The sequence below is a fragment of the Columba livia genome, chromosome 3 (assembly GCF_036013475.1).
Source record: "Columba livia isolate bColLiv1 breed racing homer chromosome 3, bColLiv1.pat.W.v2, whole genome shotgun sequence".
Classification (NCBI taxonomy): Eukaryota; Metazoa; Chordata; class Aves; order Columbiformes; family Columbidae; genus Columba; species Columba livia.
In genome coordinates this window covers 36,390,348-36,406,237 of record NC_088604.1, presented here as the reverse complement: position 1 = coordinate 36,406,237, position 15,890 = coordinate 36,390,348, and the positions used below count along the sequence as shown (strand labels likewise).

At 37.1% G+C, this 15,890-nt stretch overlaps 1 protein-coding gene across 5 annotated transcripts in view; it reads left to right on the top strand.

Moving 5' to 3' along the window:
- UBE3D (ubiquitin protein ligase E3D) overlaps positions 1-15,890 on the top strand; it is an 82,634-nt gene that overhangs the window by 2,942 nt on the left and 63,802 nt on the right. For all 5 annotated transcript variants that reach the window (XM_065056411.1, XM_065056412.1, XM_065056415.1 and 2 more), the window contains exons 4-7: positions 4,649-4,880; positions 10,488-10,557; positions 13,035-13,104; positions 13,994-14,102. In XM_065056411.1, coding sequence (XP_064912483.1) covers positions 4,649-4,880; positions 10,488-10,557; positions 13,035-13,104; positions 13,994-14,102 — 481 coding nt within the window. The remainder of the gene's footprint in view (positions 1-4,648; positions 4,881-10,487; positions 10,558-13,034; positions 13,105-13,993; positions 14,103-15,890) is intronic.

Genomic DNA, 15,890 nt, shown 5'->3' with positions numbered 1-15,890 from the left:
CTGATAGATGAGAATGCTTTTGAAGCATTAAGGATGACTAAAAGCAAAATTACCTGAAACAGCTTTTCACTGTTTATTCACTTACTTCTTGGCTTTATTCTGGCTGGAAAGTAGAAGTGCCTTACGAAGGGAGTTTGGTGCATTGCCCTGGAAGCTGGGGAATCTAGATTATTTTCCTGCTTGTCTGCTGTGCTTTGAGTGAGACATTTCCTTTTGTAGGTGGACTTCTCTGTGAGTAAAATTTCTACTCCGAGATTTGTGGCTTTTTGTTCATACCAAATCTCTTTGCACTCATTATCATGGCTTCTGGTTTTGCTGTACAAACAAAAAGCTGTAACATTTTTGCCTGGAAATATTGCAGATGTTAATAGTTTTCCTTGATTTTATAGTAGCTGACATCTTCAGTGTGTTGAATGGAATAAAACTGAAATTTTGAGCTTAGGCTTCTTCCTTGCTGTGCACTTCAGGGTTTCTCTTCAGTTTTGCTAAATTTCTTATAAATTCCCTTCAGTCATCATGCCGTGGTGACAGAGTGGCTGCTCTACCTGTTAAGCAAAGCCCACCTCCACGTAGGTCAGGGATGCTGCATTTGGGAAACACGAGACCTGTTTCTTAGCTGTGTGGCTCAGCCTTATCTCTGCTGCTTACGAAGTCTGCAGAGTGAATGAGAATTTTAGTAAAATGCTGCTGCATTTTCTGGCCTTTCTGATGAACAATTTTGGCAGCTTCAGCCAGATGTATATAAATTGTTAAAGATGCACTTGCAGCCTTTTATGATCTGTGTCAGTCCTAATACTCAACATGGTAATACAACTATGGCATATTCTGCAAACTCTTGTTACTTTCTTGTCCTGCGTATGGATTTTTGGCTAGCTTGAATGTAACTGAATGAGAATGTTCTGGTTTTGCCTTCTGAAATGTCTCATCAGAAAGTGTAGTTCTTATTTTGATACATTTGTAGAGTAATGAAACTGCTAATTGTAGTTGGTAACATTTCCTTTCAAAAGAGGATCTTGCACTTTTATATTTTCATCTCTGAGTGGGCATTTCCCTGAATTTCAGCACATCAAATCTGTATGCATGGAGTTTACATCTTTTGGCTCTGTATCATATAACAGGATGCAATCAGAATTTTTGAGAAAGGAAAAAGAAGGCGTGTTCATGGCTCTTTGCTTGGCATTTCTTCTTACAGGGAACCTCTGAGCTCCTCAAATATTGTCATTAGAAAGTGTTAGTTAAGACAAAGAAGAGTGGAGCTGCCAGTGTATCCAACACCTTCTGTTCCATCACTTCCAAAAGGAAGACAGTAGCGTAGTCAGTACTTTTAGCTACAGAATTTGTGTGTTGGTCTCCCCAGGGAGAGTGAGTGTGCCAGTGGCAGCACAGGTGATGGGATTGAAGGGAAGTTGCAGAACTGTGTGTTTGGGAAAGTTATTAAAATGTGAATTACTGGGAAGGGGTCTGTAATAAGAAAAACTTGAGATCTAGAAAATGATACCTTGGAGAAGAAATAGAAATAAATTTGATTTAGTTTAGATAAGACTCTGTGGAGGAGACATTAGAGTCTTCCAATATGTAAGAAGCTGCTGCAAGGAAGGTGGCATTGGTCTTCAGTTGAATCAAGAGGAATTTAGGTTAAAATGAAAAAAAACCCAAACATATTCTAAAAATTATATTTTATTGTTAGAGGTTGCATAGGAAGCAATCATTTTCGCTACTAGATTAGAGAAATACATTAGGAATGGTTGAAATGTAAGTGATCCTCCTTTGATGCAAGAAAATGGACTCAATACATTTTCTGAAATTCCCTCAGTCTGCTTCCTTCCATGAATCTGATGGTTCTTCAGAGGTTCAGGTTATGCTCTCTACATCTTCCTCATTAGCCTCACACTAACCACATTGAAGGAAGTGATTAGTTTTGGGGTTTTTTTTCTTCCATTATTTAAGAGCTGCAAAGAATTTGGGATACTTTCTTTTTTTCTTTCTCTCCTTTCACTTAGGCTAAGTGTAGCTCATATATAAAGTAATTATATAAGGCTTTATTTCCATCATGAAGAAATTCTTAAAGGCTGAATGTTGTGAAAAATACATTTCATAAATTGGCCATTAAGCAATAACCCTTTTCCTTAGTCCAAAGTTAAGAATTTGTACTACGTAAATGTTCTATTGAAAAAATGATTGCAGGGAAAATCTTCTAATTACACTTTTCCTACATAGTAGCTTTAACCGTGACAATTAACTGTCAAGCTGGGCTGTCAAGATTTAGTACTAAGTAAATAAAGAAGTCTGCTGTTGAAGAAATTCAGTTGGATCTTTTGTCTTTATTTCTCTGATGGAACAGAAGGGTTATATGTTTAAAAGTCTAAAGTCCATTTTGCTTCCACTTTTTGGAATTTTCAATAGAAAGGATGATATTACTGGGTTCTTGGATATTAGTTAATAATGGTACTAGAGATTATTTTTACTAGTCCAGTCTTATAAGGATCTCTGTGGCCAAATGCCTTAGCATGGAAGCCTACCTAAGAATTGCATCCTTATTGCAGGACTCTCTTAGACTGCTTAGGAAATTCCTACTGGTTGGAGCAACTGCTTTTGTTGAACAGGAATTCAACATCTTGATGCACTAGACCAGGGTTGTCAAACTCATTTTCTCCGGAGGCTGCATCGGCCTCACGGTTGCCTTCAAAGGGCTGAATGTAATTTTAGGACTGTATAAATGTACAAGTAGTTACATTATACAGTCCTAAAATTACATTCTGCCCTTTGAAGGCAACCGTGAGGCTGATGTGGCCCCCAGAGAAAATTATTTTGACATCCTTGGTCTAGACTGTGAGGGTAAAGAAAGGGTAATGTAATGAAACTGGACAGCATTACTCTGCAGCTTAAGGTAACCTCTGTCTTTTATTCCCCCTGTATGTAACATTTGAAAAACATTGCTGAGCAATACCAGCTTTTTCTTGCTGTAGTGTAAAGAGCAATACATAGGAATGAAAACTTTTTTCGTTGTTGAGTCTAGGCATTGGAACTAATTATACAGGTGAATAATCAGTAATTAGCTCAACACCAGAATTAAGGTCCCACCATAGCAGAATTGTGGTTTTATCTTAGGCACTATGTAAGACCACAAAGAATAAAGACAGTGATGGGTAGTGCTGAGAGGTGATCTTACTTAGTTATGGTAAAGCTGGGTCAGGTGGTGAGTTATTCCAATTTTCATCTGCAGGTGGGGCAAGCACAGTTTCAAATGTATTGCCTATTTGGAAAGAGGGAGGTTTTTAGAAAATATTATAGTTTCAGTCACTCAGCAATACAAAAGGCACAAGAAACTACAGTGGGACAAACCGGCATCTTCAGAAGAGAGTAGTTTGTGAACTGCAAGAAAGGGAGGGTGTCTTAACTGTAGGCTTAGCAGCTGTGTGTTTATGTGTAAAGTAGCACCATAAGGAAAGTCGTTTTTGCAAGTCGTAGGTAAGGAGTAGAATAAAGAGTCTATATGTAAAGGTTTCAGGCAACAACAGAAAAAATAAGGGAACAAAAGGAAAGCATTCAAGGAAACTACGCAGTGAGGAGAAAGTGCATCTCTACCATGAACAGTAAGTACATCTAGGAAACTGTCAGAGAGGTGCACACTGTTAAAGCCGTTGCCCATTGGTTTGGTAAAGGGGCTGAATTTCTTGCCGGTGCAATAGTTTTCTCGAAAACACAGTTTAAAGAAGGTGTAACTATGTGGACAGTAACTATCAGTACTTCTACATTCTTCATAAAATCGCATGTGCTCGGACCACAGAAAAGGTATAGGAACTGTAGACAGTATTGACCACTGACTTATAATGACTAAGCTGGTATTTATATAGCTGCATGTATATATTCTAACTTTAAGAGTGTATTTTACAACTTAAAGCAGTTATTCCAAATCTTATCTTATAAAATCGTCTGGCACTCTGAGTAACCAAAGAAAGTAAGCTAAAAAACGACACTGATAACGAAAGCAAAGTCTGGTAATGCCTAGAGCAGCCTCCCAGTTACATACAGCTGCCTAGGAGAAAGGGATTTGGTTTTGTTTTGGTTTGGTTTTTGTATGTGACTTCTGAAAGTTAAGATTGCATTATCTTTTTTTTTCTTTTTTTTAATGAAGATAAACTGTCGGGTGTTTTTGGGGATTTAGTTTTTTCCAAGTCTGGTATTTGACTTTGAGGGGCTTCAAAGGACATGTTCTCCCTTGCTGTGGCAGCGGCTTGTTTCCGTTGGTTTTATATCAGTATATGGTGCAAGGCAACTTTACAAGAAATAATAATAAATGTAACTGCAAAATGCCCATTGTTATGTTTTTCATGACTGGGTACAACTGTTTTATTTTTGCCATGTGATTCATTTCAAGAGAGGATTATGCCAAGTTCTGCCTTATAATCGTTGGAGATTCACCCTTGGGAAATGCTTCATGACAAACTTGGCAGGAAACACTCAGCCATTGCTTTCTCAGAATTCATCTGAAGAAAGTGCCTTTGACTGAAAGGAGAGTTATACAGTTACTTTTGGAGAAAATGCCATACTTCCGCCCCCACCCCCTTTTTTATAAGGAATCCAAGCTCTCTTTTAATGTATTAGAAAATAATACAATGTATTGAAATATTTTCTTCTTCCCTCTTAGGAAATTTCTGAGAGTTCTTCCTCTGCCAAGTGAAAACTGGAGTGCTTTAGTTGAAGAGTGGTGTTGTCACCCTAACCCTTTTGCCAGAAGCACTTTGCACCCTCAGCATGCTGACTGTTTTCTTGGAGATACATTTTTTTTGTTGAATTCAGGAAATGAATCGCATGTGCCTGAATCTCCTGTGTGCTGCTCAGAGGCTGGGCATCATGCTTCTGAGAGTGGCTCCAACTTGGTAAAGTATTTTGTTTAAATAATTCTGAAGTGAATGTACTTTCTTTTTTTCTTGTAAAGCACTTTTTTGTCACTTGTTTATTTAACTTTTGTGTATTACAGAGCTGTTTTGAAGGTCATAGTGAGTTGTTGACATTCAGTTGTACAGAAGCCAGAAAATATTCTAAGCTACAGTTTACATTTTCTGAAGCAGCACCATGTTCTTGATATTGACCTAGATATGCAAGAAGTTCTTCCAATAAACTGAATTAGAAACTATTTAATTATGTAGTTCTAAACCCACGTATTTCTCCCCCAAAATATCCCGAGTGAAAGACATCAACATTTAGTAAGATAATAACTGTAATGGGTTGGGTGTTTGTGAAAGGGTCAAAGGGTCATGGAGCAAAGAACAAGGAGCATACAGTAACCATAAATATAATCAAAGGAAGGTGTGATTTTACATATATATATATATATATATATATATATATATATATATTTTTTTTTTTTTTTTAGTTGGCTTTAGAAAGACTGAGAAAAATCAGGATCTGTTTTGGGTTCATATGTGGTTATGTTACAGTCTTAGAATATAGTAAGGAAATTGAGTTTGTTTGACAGCTCTCTGTCTAGTGAAAGGTTCATGCCACCCCAAATTATAACTCTTCATGTTGATGTTTCTGAGATGCTCCAGGAGAGGATTTATCCATCAGCTCAGTCTCTAGGAAGAGAGCTATCATTTGGCTTAGAAATAGCAAAATTTATTGTTGCCTTGGCAAAGAACATTTGTAAGGATATTGATGTTTCAATGGTGGGATAAAACCAATGAAGAAAGCAAATTCAGTGCTTTACTAATCTTGGAAATCTAGCATTGTATAAAAGTTCAAGCAATAGTCTTTTCTTCTACCAGAAGAACCTCCAGGAATTTCATTTGCCAAAGCTTTCATTTCCATACAGTCTTTTCTGTTTGTTAATTTACTGCTTGTCTGTATTAGTGCTGACAAAGGCTGGGCCTGCAGATACCGTCTTTTCTTCCAATACCATGTATTAAACCTAATTACCGAAATCCTTCTACAATTATGGGAATCGTTGTTACCTTGGCAACTTGTGTCTATAACAGCTGATGACTTGCTGTGCTTGCTGTGTACAGATTCCCAACATGAAACTTTTGGTCTGTTGAGAAGTAACACCAGAGGCCTTGATTCCTGTCTGCTGCTGCTGCTTATCCTCATTGGGGATTTGTATTATCCCCAGTTAAATCACTGGGATTCTCGCAGTTCAGCGGTTGCTGGTGCAGCGCATCCAAGCGAGCTGTCTGCTTGGGGAAGAGTTCTGTCCTGCAGTCCATATCTGCAAGTCTTGCAGCTGTGATCCCTTTGGTTTCTTGTTCCATTCTTTGAAAAGCAGAATATGAGGAGGGGAGAATAAGAACTGATCCCCTGAAAGGGTATCAGCATGGGAGAAGAAGATTAATTTGGATTAACTCTGTGGTGATTGGAGTTTTTTCTTCTAAATATCCTTAAAGGGGCTGAGCAGAAGATTCTGAATTTCCAAGAGGACAATGCTTTCTGCCAAAGGTCCCCAAAATTAATTATCTCACATTTCATTAGTCTCAAAAGAGATCTTGGAACAATGGTAACAAAGACAGGAAGAGGCAGGGTACATGGAGTTCGTATTGCAGACCCAAGACAGGGGGGCGGTCTGCCCAACACGCTTCTTAAATCAATCAAAGAGGATGTTTCCCAGAAAAGGGTTATTTTTGAGGCAGAAACGTGATAAAAGGATGTCACTGAGATGTGGGTCAAATGAGGAAAACAGCAGGACTTTTGAATGAGGGAGGAGGCTATTTTCTGTCAGCGGCATACAATAGTAGTTTAGTGTGATGAATTTTCATGTTTGCTTCCTTAAACTTGCACTGAAGTTGAGAATTCTTTCCTTGTTTGTGCCAAACCCCTCTTTCTACATCTTTCACACTTGCAACAAATTCTCATTTGCCTATTTCCAGCATCACTTGGTTGCCAAGCGAATGAACAAAACCATAAGATCCAGCAGAAACTGGACTAATAAGGAAAAAAAAACCCTCATACTGAAACAGAAAATTATTCCATATTATGAGTAATAGAAAGTTACAGGCGAGATAGATTGCTACTGGCATGAATGTTCTCATTTCAGAGAATATTGTTGCAGTCTGCCTGAGTATCAAAGTTCTTTTTTAATTGCGTTGCAGTTCTTTGGAAAGTGTTTGCCTATGACCAAAATAGTAGCAGGAATGTACCAGAGATGTTTAAACAAGCTTTTCCAGCCTCCAGTGGGACCAAGACAACATCTGTCCATTGCAAACATATTTCTCACATCTATTAGTCTTCCAGTGTAACACGGTTTTTAAGTGTCACATGGTCTTGCAGCATCCTAATAGTATCTCTTGGGGAAAATATTTTCCCTGACACCGTATCAGGGATCCTTAGGAATAGAAACAGAAAATATTAGCTGGTGATCCACCTCCAACTGCAGACTGCCAGCAGCTGCAAGTTGTCAAATAGATATATTGATTTAATTAGTCTAGCTAAAACTTGCTTTTTCTTTTGAAGCATGATGCCATGGGCTAGTTGTGTTTTTTAGGTACCATGCTGCACAATTCTCAGCCGGCACCTGTAATTGTAGTCAGAAAAAAACATTCAAGTTGTAGCTTTCAAGGAACTACTCTGTATTATATACTTGTACTGTGCAATATTTTCTAGCAAACCTCAAATACTGTTTTTCACGAAACCCAGTCCACTTATCCTTGCTCTTTACATTAAGCAAGTGATTTTACTGTGTATGTTTGAGAGGAGTAGCAAGGCAGGAAGTGGTAAAGGGAATAACTGTTTATATACGAACCAGATGTTTTTTCTGATCTTCATAAGAGGGGGGCTGTACTCCCAACACAGTCAGTTCTGTGAAGCTTTAACAGTGGCTGTCAGGCTCTCCCTGGGGCTTTTAGTTTGATTCCTGGTTTGCGAGGAACAAGCAGGACTTTATGATCACAAATTCAGATTCTGTGTGGGATGCTTTCTGTTTTTTGTGGACCTAGAGAGATCTTGTCTGTTCATTTTGTTATTTGCGTAGTATAGATCAGAGAGCTCTGTTAGATAACTCTGTATCTCTTTTTATCTCTAAGGTGTATTTATTTTCTATAAATTATTTTAATACCCATTTTCCAAATGTTCCAATTTTTTAACTCACTATATAGATCCATTTTTTCAGTAATCATATCACTAATTCTGAAGATGTTATGTTTTTCTTTTGATGCACATCAGCTATTCAGAGATCATATGTGCTCTTTCCTTTGCAGCATCTCATTAGTAACTCTGGTTTGGTTAGCTACCATCATCTAAATTATTTCGATTTTTGTTGTCTTCCACTGTGTATTTCTTTGTTTTATCATCACTGGCTTTCTTGTTGCTGTTGTTCCTGAATATATGACCTGGCATCTGTCTATATTTTAGTGCAGATTGTTAGACCAAGCACAACCAACTTAATGATCCAGTCTGATGTATGCAGTTCCTTTGTCTCACTTGTTTACCCCTTCTCTATCATTGCAGCCGGAAGTACCTATGCTTTTCCATAAAGTAACTGAAAATGTTGACCCAGTGTGTCTATTTGACTTGTCTATAATCTTTCATCATCAGTCTAATCACAGACCACCTGAATTAGAAAAAAATCAATTAACAAAGCATTATTCAGTTTTTGATTAGGATAACTGTGCTTGTAAATCTGTGTAGTCTGCAAGTCCACAGTCCCGGTTCAGAAGACAGCCAGTAGTAGATATACCTCAATACTCACCTTTGAAAGACAAAAAGTGTACCTGATATAGCTAGGGCCATTGGATTTACTTCATGCTGTTCATTTTTTTCAGCAGGCCAGATAGCACCACTTTTTGTTCTGAACATCAGTCTGACACATCATCAGCACACATGTTGAAATTTGAATACTACAGAGTATGATGGTGGTCATGAATAATTCTGTGCTCCCTGAAGAGCATATGTGTGTTCACTGCAGTTGAAGTCCATGTGAACCGTTGCCATGTTGTACAAAGTTTATAGGAAAAGATAAATTTGGAGGGTTTTTTCCCTTCAACTAGTTTTATGTTAAATTCCGATACTAGTTTTGTAGGCATGAGCTGCAATATGATTTCTCAAGTTGATAGTGACTTGTTTAGACTTATAAACTAAGCCAATAAAGCAGTAGTTGTCTAATTACACACGGGTATTTTTATGCACTGTGTACAGTATAAACAATTGCAAAGGTGATTATACAAAGATGACATGTAAAAAATCTAATTTAGGTGTCTTCTCATTGTATTTTCAGTATTTCTAGCTCCAGAAGGGTTTATTAACTCAGGAGCATCATTGTGGTTGTATATACATATATACTGCTTCCAGAACAGAGCTGTACTGCTACACCCAGATTAATGAACCCACACAGAACCAGTTCCAGAGTTTAGATTTTGGATTAAAGTAGGAGTTGTGCTTACTAGTATCTTTATGCTGATACTGAATTTAAATATTAACACTGCAATCAGTAGGAGCATTACTAGGGCAGATCACAGGTTCATGCAGAAATGAGATTTTTTTTCAATGGGCAGTAATGGATGCATAAGTGTTGAGTGATGTTTTGGCCAGTCTAGAGACTTCTAGCTGTGGTTGTTAACCACACTTTTTGTTTTTAATAAGCCCTTGATGAACATCGCTTTCCCTACATTTATGAATACCTTTTGAACTTATGTAAGCTTTTAATATGAAAAATATTCTCCTGTAGTGAGTACCAAACTTTATTATGCATGGTGTGACAAATACCTTCCTTTTATTTGATACAAAACATGTTATAATTTCACAGCATGAGCGATGAGACTAAATGCTTTTCTTCCCCTTCAGCTTTTCCTAAGCGTTTGTGATTTTATATATCTCAATGATACCCCTCACTTTTCTCTTTTATGCTTTCTGCCATAACATGTATTTTCTTGCCACATATGGAAACTGTTTTACACCTCTGACAATTATTCTTTGTCTTCTGCTTGAATCATGGGAGAGGGGTTGTTCAAGAATAGAATGCACCACACCTTTCTGGAATATCATGCTATGCTGTGTTCTTCAGCTGTTTCCTACTGATTCAAAATGATTGATGGACATTTCCTGCTCTCTGCTGAATATTGAACTGGTATTCCTATAAAACTGTCCACAACAGCTAGAAACTTTTACTGAGTGATGGTAGTCACACTGCAGCACAATATTTTATTCATATATTTTGGAATACTTCTTTTCCTGTGCATTATTTTGCCCTTACCAAAATCAAATTTACCTTGTTATTTTATTGTTTTGCCACTCACTAATATGAGATTCTCTTGTTAACTATCACAGCTTGTGTTCTGTGGTCAGCATATATTGCCAGATTTTAAAACTAGTATGAAACTTTCAAGCAAATTGAAGTGTAGAAAGCTGGAATAGCAAGTGGAAATCTATGTGTATGCAAAGATAAAGAGAACGGAAACAAGTACAAGGTTCACCATCTACTCTGGAGAGTATGCCAAAATTTTACATTACTTTTGCAGAATAACCAAGTGACATTTAAATGACGTTTCTTTGTCCTACAGAAATCAAAGGAAAATACCAGAGTAATTTGTAAGCGCTGCAAGACAATGCTGGGAGAGACAGTATCAGCAGGTATGGGAGGTACAAACCAAACGAGACTTCACTGCATCAGCCATTGAGCATGGCAGGTTAAAAACTCTGGTGGAAAGTAGTTTATCAGTAAGGTGAAGGTTTGATTCCTGTGTTTGTCTCATTCCATTCTGGAGCAGATGATGTTGTTTGCACTGTTAGACCTTGAAGTGACTTATGACAGGGATTTTACTCATCCTTGTTTCAGTGGCATATTTGGTTAAATCAGAAGCTCTGAAAGACTCAATGCATGCTACCAGTTTATTAGGAATCCCAGTGATGAAGGAGATCTGAGAAATTACAGGTAGTTTATTTTACTGCCAGTCCTACAGAAGATTGGAAAGGTTAATTCAGAACTTGATCAGCACAGAACTAGAAGCTAAAGATATGATTGCTAACAGCCAGCCTGGTTTCATGGAAAGGAAGCCCTGTCAAAGAAACAGGTTATCTCTCATGAGATGATGATATTATTGGTTTAAAAGCTGTCATTACATTGAATCATCAGGGCTTACCTGAGGTAGTGTAAAGATGAGTCTCTGTTGGGTTTTAAAATGCAGTTATGGACAGAGGAGAAGCAACAATAAGACTGTTAGTAGCAGGGTTCATTCTTTCATTCTCCCTCTACTCCACTGCATCGGTCAGTGTGAGCCTGGCTCAGTTTGGAGATCTGGAAAATATAAAAACTTCTCATAAAATGCAAAACCTGTTTAAGAAATAAGTTGTGAGGAGACACAAGACAGAACGTCTTCTGTTACAGAAGGTTCCATTGTCCTGTACAGGGATCTGAACAGTACAGGCTTTAATAAACCCAAATTTAAGGTAGGATGTTTGAAAGTCCGCAAGGCAGGTTGTTAGACTTTGGGAAAACTGTATTTGGAAAAGAGCTTTACAGATCATCATAAGTTATGGATACCTTAATCTAAGCCTTCAGATGGCTGTAGCAACCAGTAGTTGATGTGATGACAGAGTATGGGAAAAGGTAAATACTATGTAGACAAGCAGTGAGTTGCCCTGGACATGGCTGAAGTCAGATAGCATGTCCATTGCTTTACCATGTTTCTTCAGTACTGTAGGAACTTTACAGAAAGTTCAAAGAACAGACAAAAAAAATCTTACCAGAGATATATGGTATAAGTCTAGACAGAATCACCTCTGTGCAAAGAGACTAGAGAGCAGACTTGACTTTGATTCCTCATGAGCAGGTATCAGTGCGTGGAAGATAAAGCTGGATTAGAGTGATGTAGCTGTGGAAGCCAGATTTGGCTTTGAAATTCTTCTGCCAGCTATTCCTTCACCTAACTCTATCCGCATATACTCATAGGATTTTTTCTTGGGAAATCCCACGTTCTATCTCCCTGCGAGCAAACATTTCCTTAGTTCCCAATGCCCTTGCAGCCAGAGCACGAATTGCTTACCCAAGGTAACACCTGGGTAGCCAGAGTGACTGAACTGTCTTCTTTTCCTCCTGTGTCCCAGGACTAGGCACAAGGTGGAAAAAACTAAAATTAAACTTAGAGATAAAACATAATTTCCTAACAGTAAGGATAATTTAAAAGTTCAGTACTTACCTGGAGAAAGGGTGGGATTACCACCCTTTAAATCTTTAAAGGGAATCTTTAAAACAGATTGTCTTTCTGAAATGCTTGCGTTCACATCCACTTGTAATGGTGTGTGTTGACAGAGATTAGATGAAACAATCCCTTCCACCCTTAACATTTATGGAACTAATGATTATGTACTGTCGTTTAAATGCTAAGGCTTAGTGTAATGAATTTATTTGCTTTATATGCTTAACCTGTTCTGCTGGCCCTCTGGCATAGACCCAGAGCTTCAATATGATCATCTCTCCCTGACTTTATTGATGGGGATTAAATTCTGTATTCAGATACTTGCCTTTAGTGTCAAAGGCTGTCTTAGTGAAGCTTTTGGGGAACAGTTACGTTGAAACTCAGAATGTAGGCAGTATTCATGTTGAGTTAGTGCGATTTTTGGAAAGAAGTTCTATTCTGCTCTTTGAGCAAAGAAGAAAATTATTCCCCAGTGTGTGCGCTGTTATTAAAACTGTCTCTTGTGATTCACTGCAGCGTTGCTGAGTAGCAAGGGGTACTAAAATACTTACGTAAGCTATGCTGATCTCAGTGCTTTAGGAAAGTTCTTTCAATTCATCTTTCAGGTTGGGCTTGAGCTCGCTCTTTCTTGCTTTGTTTCAAGATGATTGTTCCCAGTGTTAAACAAGGATCAATATGAATGAGAAATTGCTGATCATGTAATTAGCTCAGAGCAGTTTTCTTCTGGCAATGTATGTTTTCTGTTATTGGTTGCTTCTCCTCCCAAAATTGAAGGAGAGTTTAGCCATATGCTGCACCACTTAATTGAGTGCTGAACAGAAGTTTAATTAGTCTGGTGATACAGTGACTTACAGTCTATTCTTAACAAGTCTGTTGTACTGTCGTACTTGAAAAATGCTTATGTCATTTTAGATACCATTAAATACTATGTCACTGAAGTGATCATTCAGCCATCTGAGGGGAGTTTCACCACAACACCAAGGTAAAAAATTTAAAAATAAAAGACAGATAATGTGCTCAGGTTTATGTTTGGAAAGGATTCTAGAAATGTAGCAAAATTTTAGTTTCTAGAATAATTACTTACAATAAGAAAGTGCGGTCATATTATATGTAATCATAATTAAGCACTGTAAAGGTAATGTAGTGTGAACTCACTCATGCACAATTTTGTTTGCTTGTCTTTGTGTGTGTGTGCATGTGTATGTATTATGCAGAAGCAGAGAGATTGTGTGTAATTTGTCACCATGTCTCACTATTTGGATAATAAGCCAAAATACAGTACTCATTTATTTTGCACTATTTAAGTTTTAATGATATCTGGTGACTAATTATGGAAATGGAAGATTACATTATGTAAAGTTAAATTAAGTAAAGCTTGAATTGTTTAACTGGAAATGGAAGTGAGATTTTTGAATTTTCAAGTAATTCAGTTTGAAGTTGAGACTAAGATGAAGCAGAACTTGATCTAGCTATCTAGTATCGTGTAATACGTATCATTCACAGTTCTTTCCTTCTGTGAATTGTATTTTAAAGATGATGTGCATCATTCGGAACTTTGTGTTCATATGTATAAAATATAATAGGGAAAAGCTTTTATTCAGCATTTGACATTTGGTGTCAGTCAAAATAAAGGATGTGGAGCAATTTAGACTGCTGATCTATTAAAAAATGCCAGTTGCAGGAAATAGAAGGCCCTCTGGTTTTGAGGGACAGAAAGATAAAGAAGCCCCGTCGCTCAATAAAAAGTGATTGCAGAATGTGATGGAATTGACAGTATGGAGATGCTTGTATCTTGTACTGCACCGGTAGGAGTGACTTTGCCCATGTAGTTGTTATGCAGACATATAATATGTTGTTAATTCTTAAAACAGGTCTCAATTTGTGCAGAGCATGGTTGCTCAGTGTCTTGTGGAACTGTCCTCTGCTAAAAGCACATTTAGATTCACCATAGAAGGGGATGATGGAAAAATCTATATTCTGGTAAGTTTTTATGTTTTGAAAAAGTTTAACCTGTGAATCCCAGCTCCTAAAATTATTATTTATGCTGATTATGATTCTGTGTGTAAAAAAAAATAAATTCTTGTGTTGGTAGTTCTGAATAGTTCTGTTCAAGTAAGAAATTTCTCTCCTTTTTTAGATCTAAGCAGACGTACATATAAAAATTTTCTCTATTAATACAGGAATGAAAGTACTACTAACGCACCACAGGTAGCACAGAAATAATGCTGTGTTTTCTATTCGGAAAATATGGAAAGCTTAAGTTTTGACATTATAATGTATATCTCATCTTTTTGCTCCAGTGCTTCTTATCTTTAATCACCAGAAGTTCATCAAATTGTATAGCATCTTTCACAAACATTTTCTTAAGTCAGCAGAGAGTACTAATGTAGTCAGTACATTGCACTGCAAAGTGAAGTGCAAACAAAAATAAAATTGCCTATTATACTTAATGTTCTAATGCTGTTAAACTTGGTTAAGCTTAATATTTAAATATTGACAGCTAAATTCCTCAGACTTTGAAGACAGATAGAAATTTGAGTCTACAATTATCTTAATATTATACACTTGGTATAACCAGAGATGTTTTCTTTTATTCATGAACTAAATATAGGCACAGAGTTTGTAGTTTTGCAGTTTGTATGAGTAATTCCTAGACATGAAGATAAAGAAATATATGATTGTAGATTCCTGCCCTGGATAAACTTATAGATGTACTTTGTTGAGATAGACAATCTGATTAAATAAGCTGTTTTATAGATATGTTGCCCAAGTTCTGTAGTTTCTGAACATCCAGATTCTGACATAAGTGTATATCTGTTGCTTTCAAATAAACGTTAGTGTCAAGGTAACATTTATAGAACCACTGAGAAATACTTCTTCTTTGATGATAAAATAAGCTCTCATGAGCAGACCCATAATTACTGCTATGCATAATCTAATTGAGGAGTCATTAAAAATTGTTGTGATTTTTCCCTTGTAGCTTATCTGTTTCCAAGTTATCTAATATTCTGATACTTGAGTCTAGTAGCTTATGTAGAGTGAACTGGTTATTTCCTAACAGAGAAGTCAATTTATTTAGCAGATTGCCATTATTCCTCTCTCTGAGTTGCATTTTTTGCCAATATATTGGTTAGAAGAGCAGGATGAATTAGCACAGAGACTGGCTTCTGATTGGCATCTCTTCCTTTTTTTTTTAGTGATTTATTACTTTTTTGTTTGTTTGTTTAACATCAGAAAGCCCTTACCCATGTGCAGGGTGAGGTTCTAGGTGCTGTATACACACCAGCAGGTGTTCTGGAGTCATGGGTTCAGTTAGGACTCAGGCCATGTGGACACAAGTGTAATGTAAGCACAGTTCATATTAACAATTGCAAACAGCTAAACAGTAAAAAATGTAGGTGCTTGAGGCTGTGAATACACAGCCAAGTCAGACAAGTGGTCTTGTCACTGATGTATCATGGACCAGCTGTCCCACTTGTTTGTTTTGACAGTGAGCCAAAGATTCTCATTCACAGTGTTTGTGCTTACGTCCCTGAATGCACAGCCTGGGCTGCCTATGTGATATTTAAGGTTAAAGTCTCTTAAAAGTATTTTCATTTTTTTTTTAACCACAAATATTATGTATGCTCATTTTCCTTATTTCCTCTGCATGTGTCACTTAACATTACCAGTTACATTATCTGCAGATAACATCATGTGAGTTTCTGTTACTTAAGTTGGTCATGACCATATTCCTGAAAGCTATGTATTTCTTATGTCTGTTTTTAA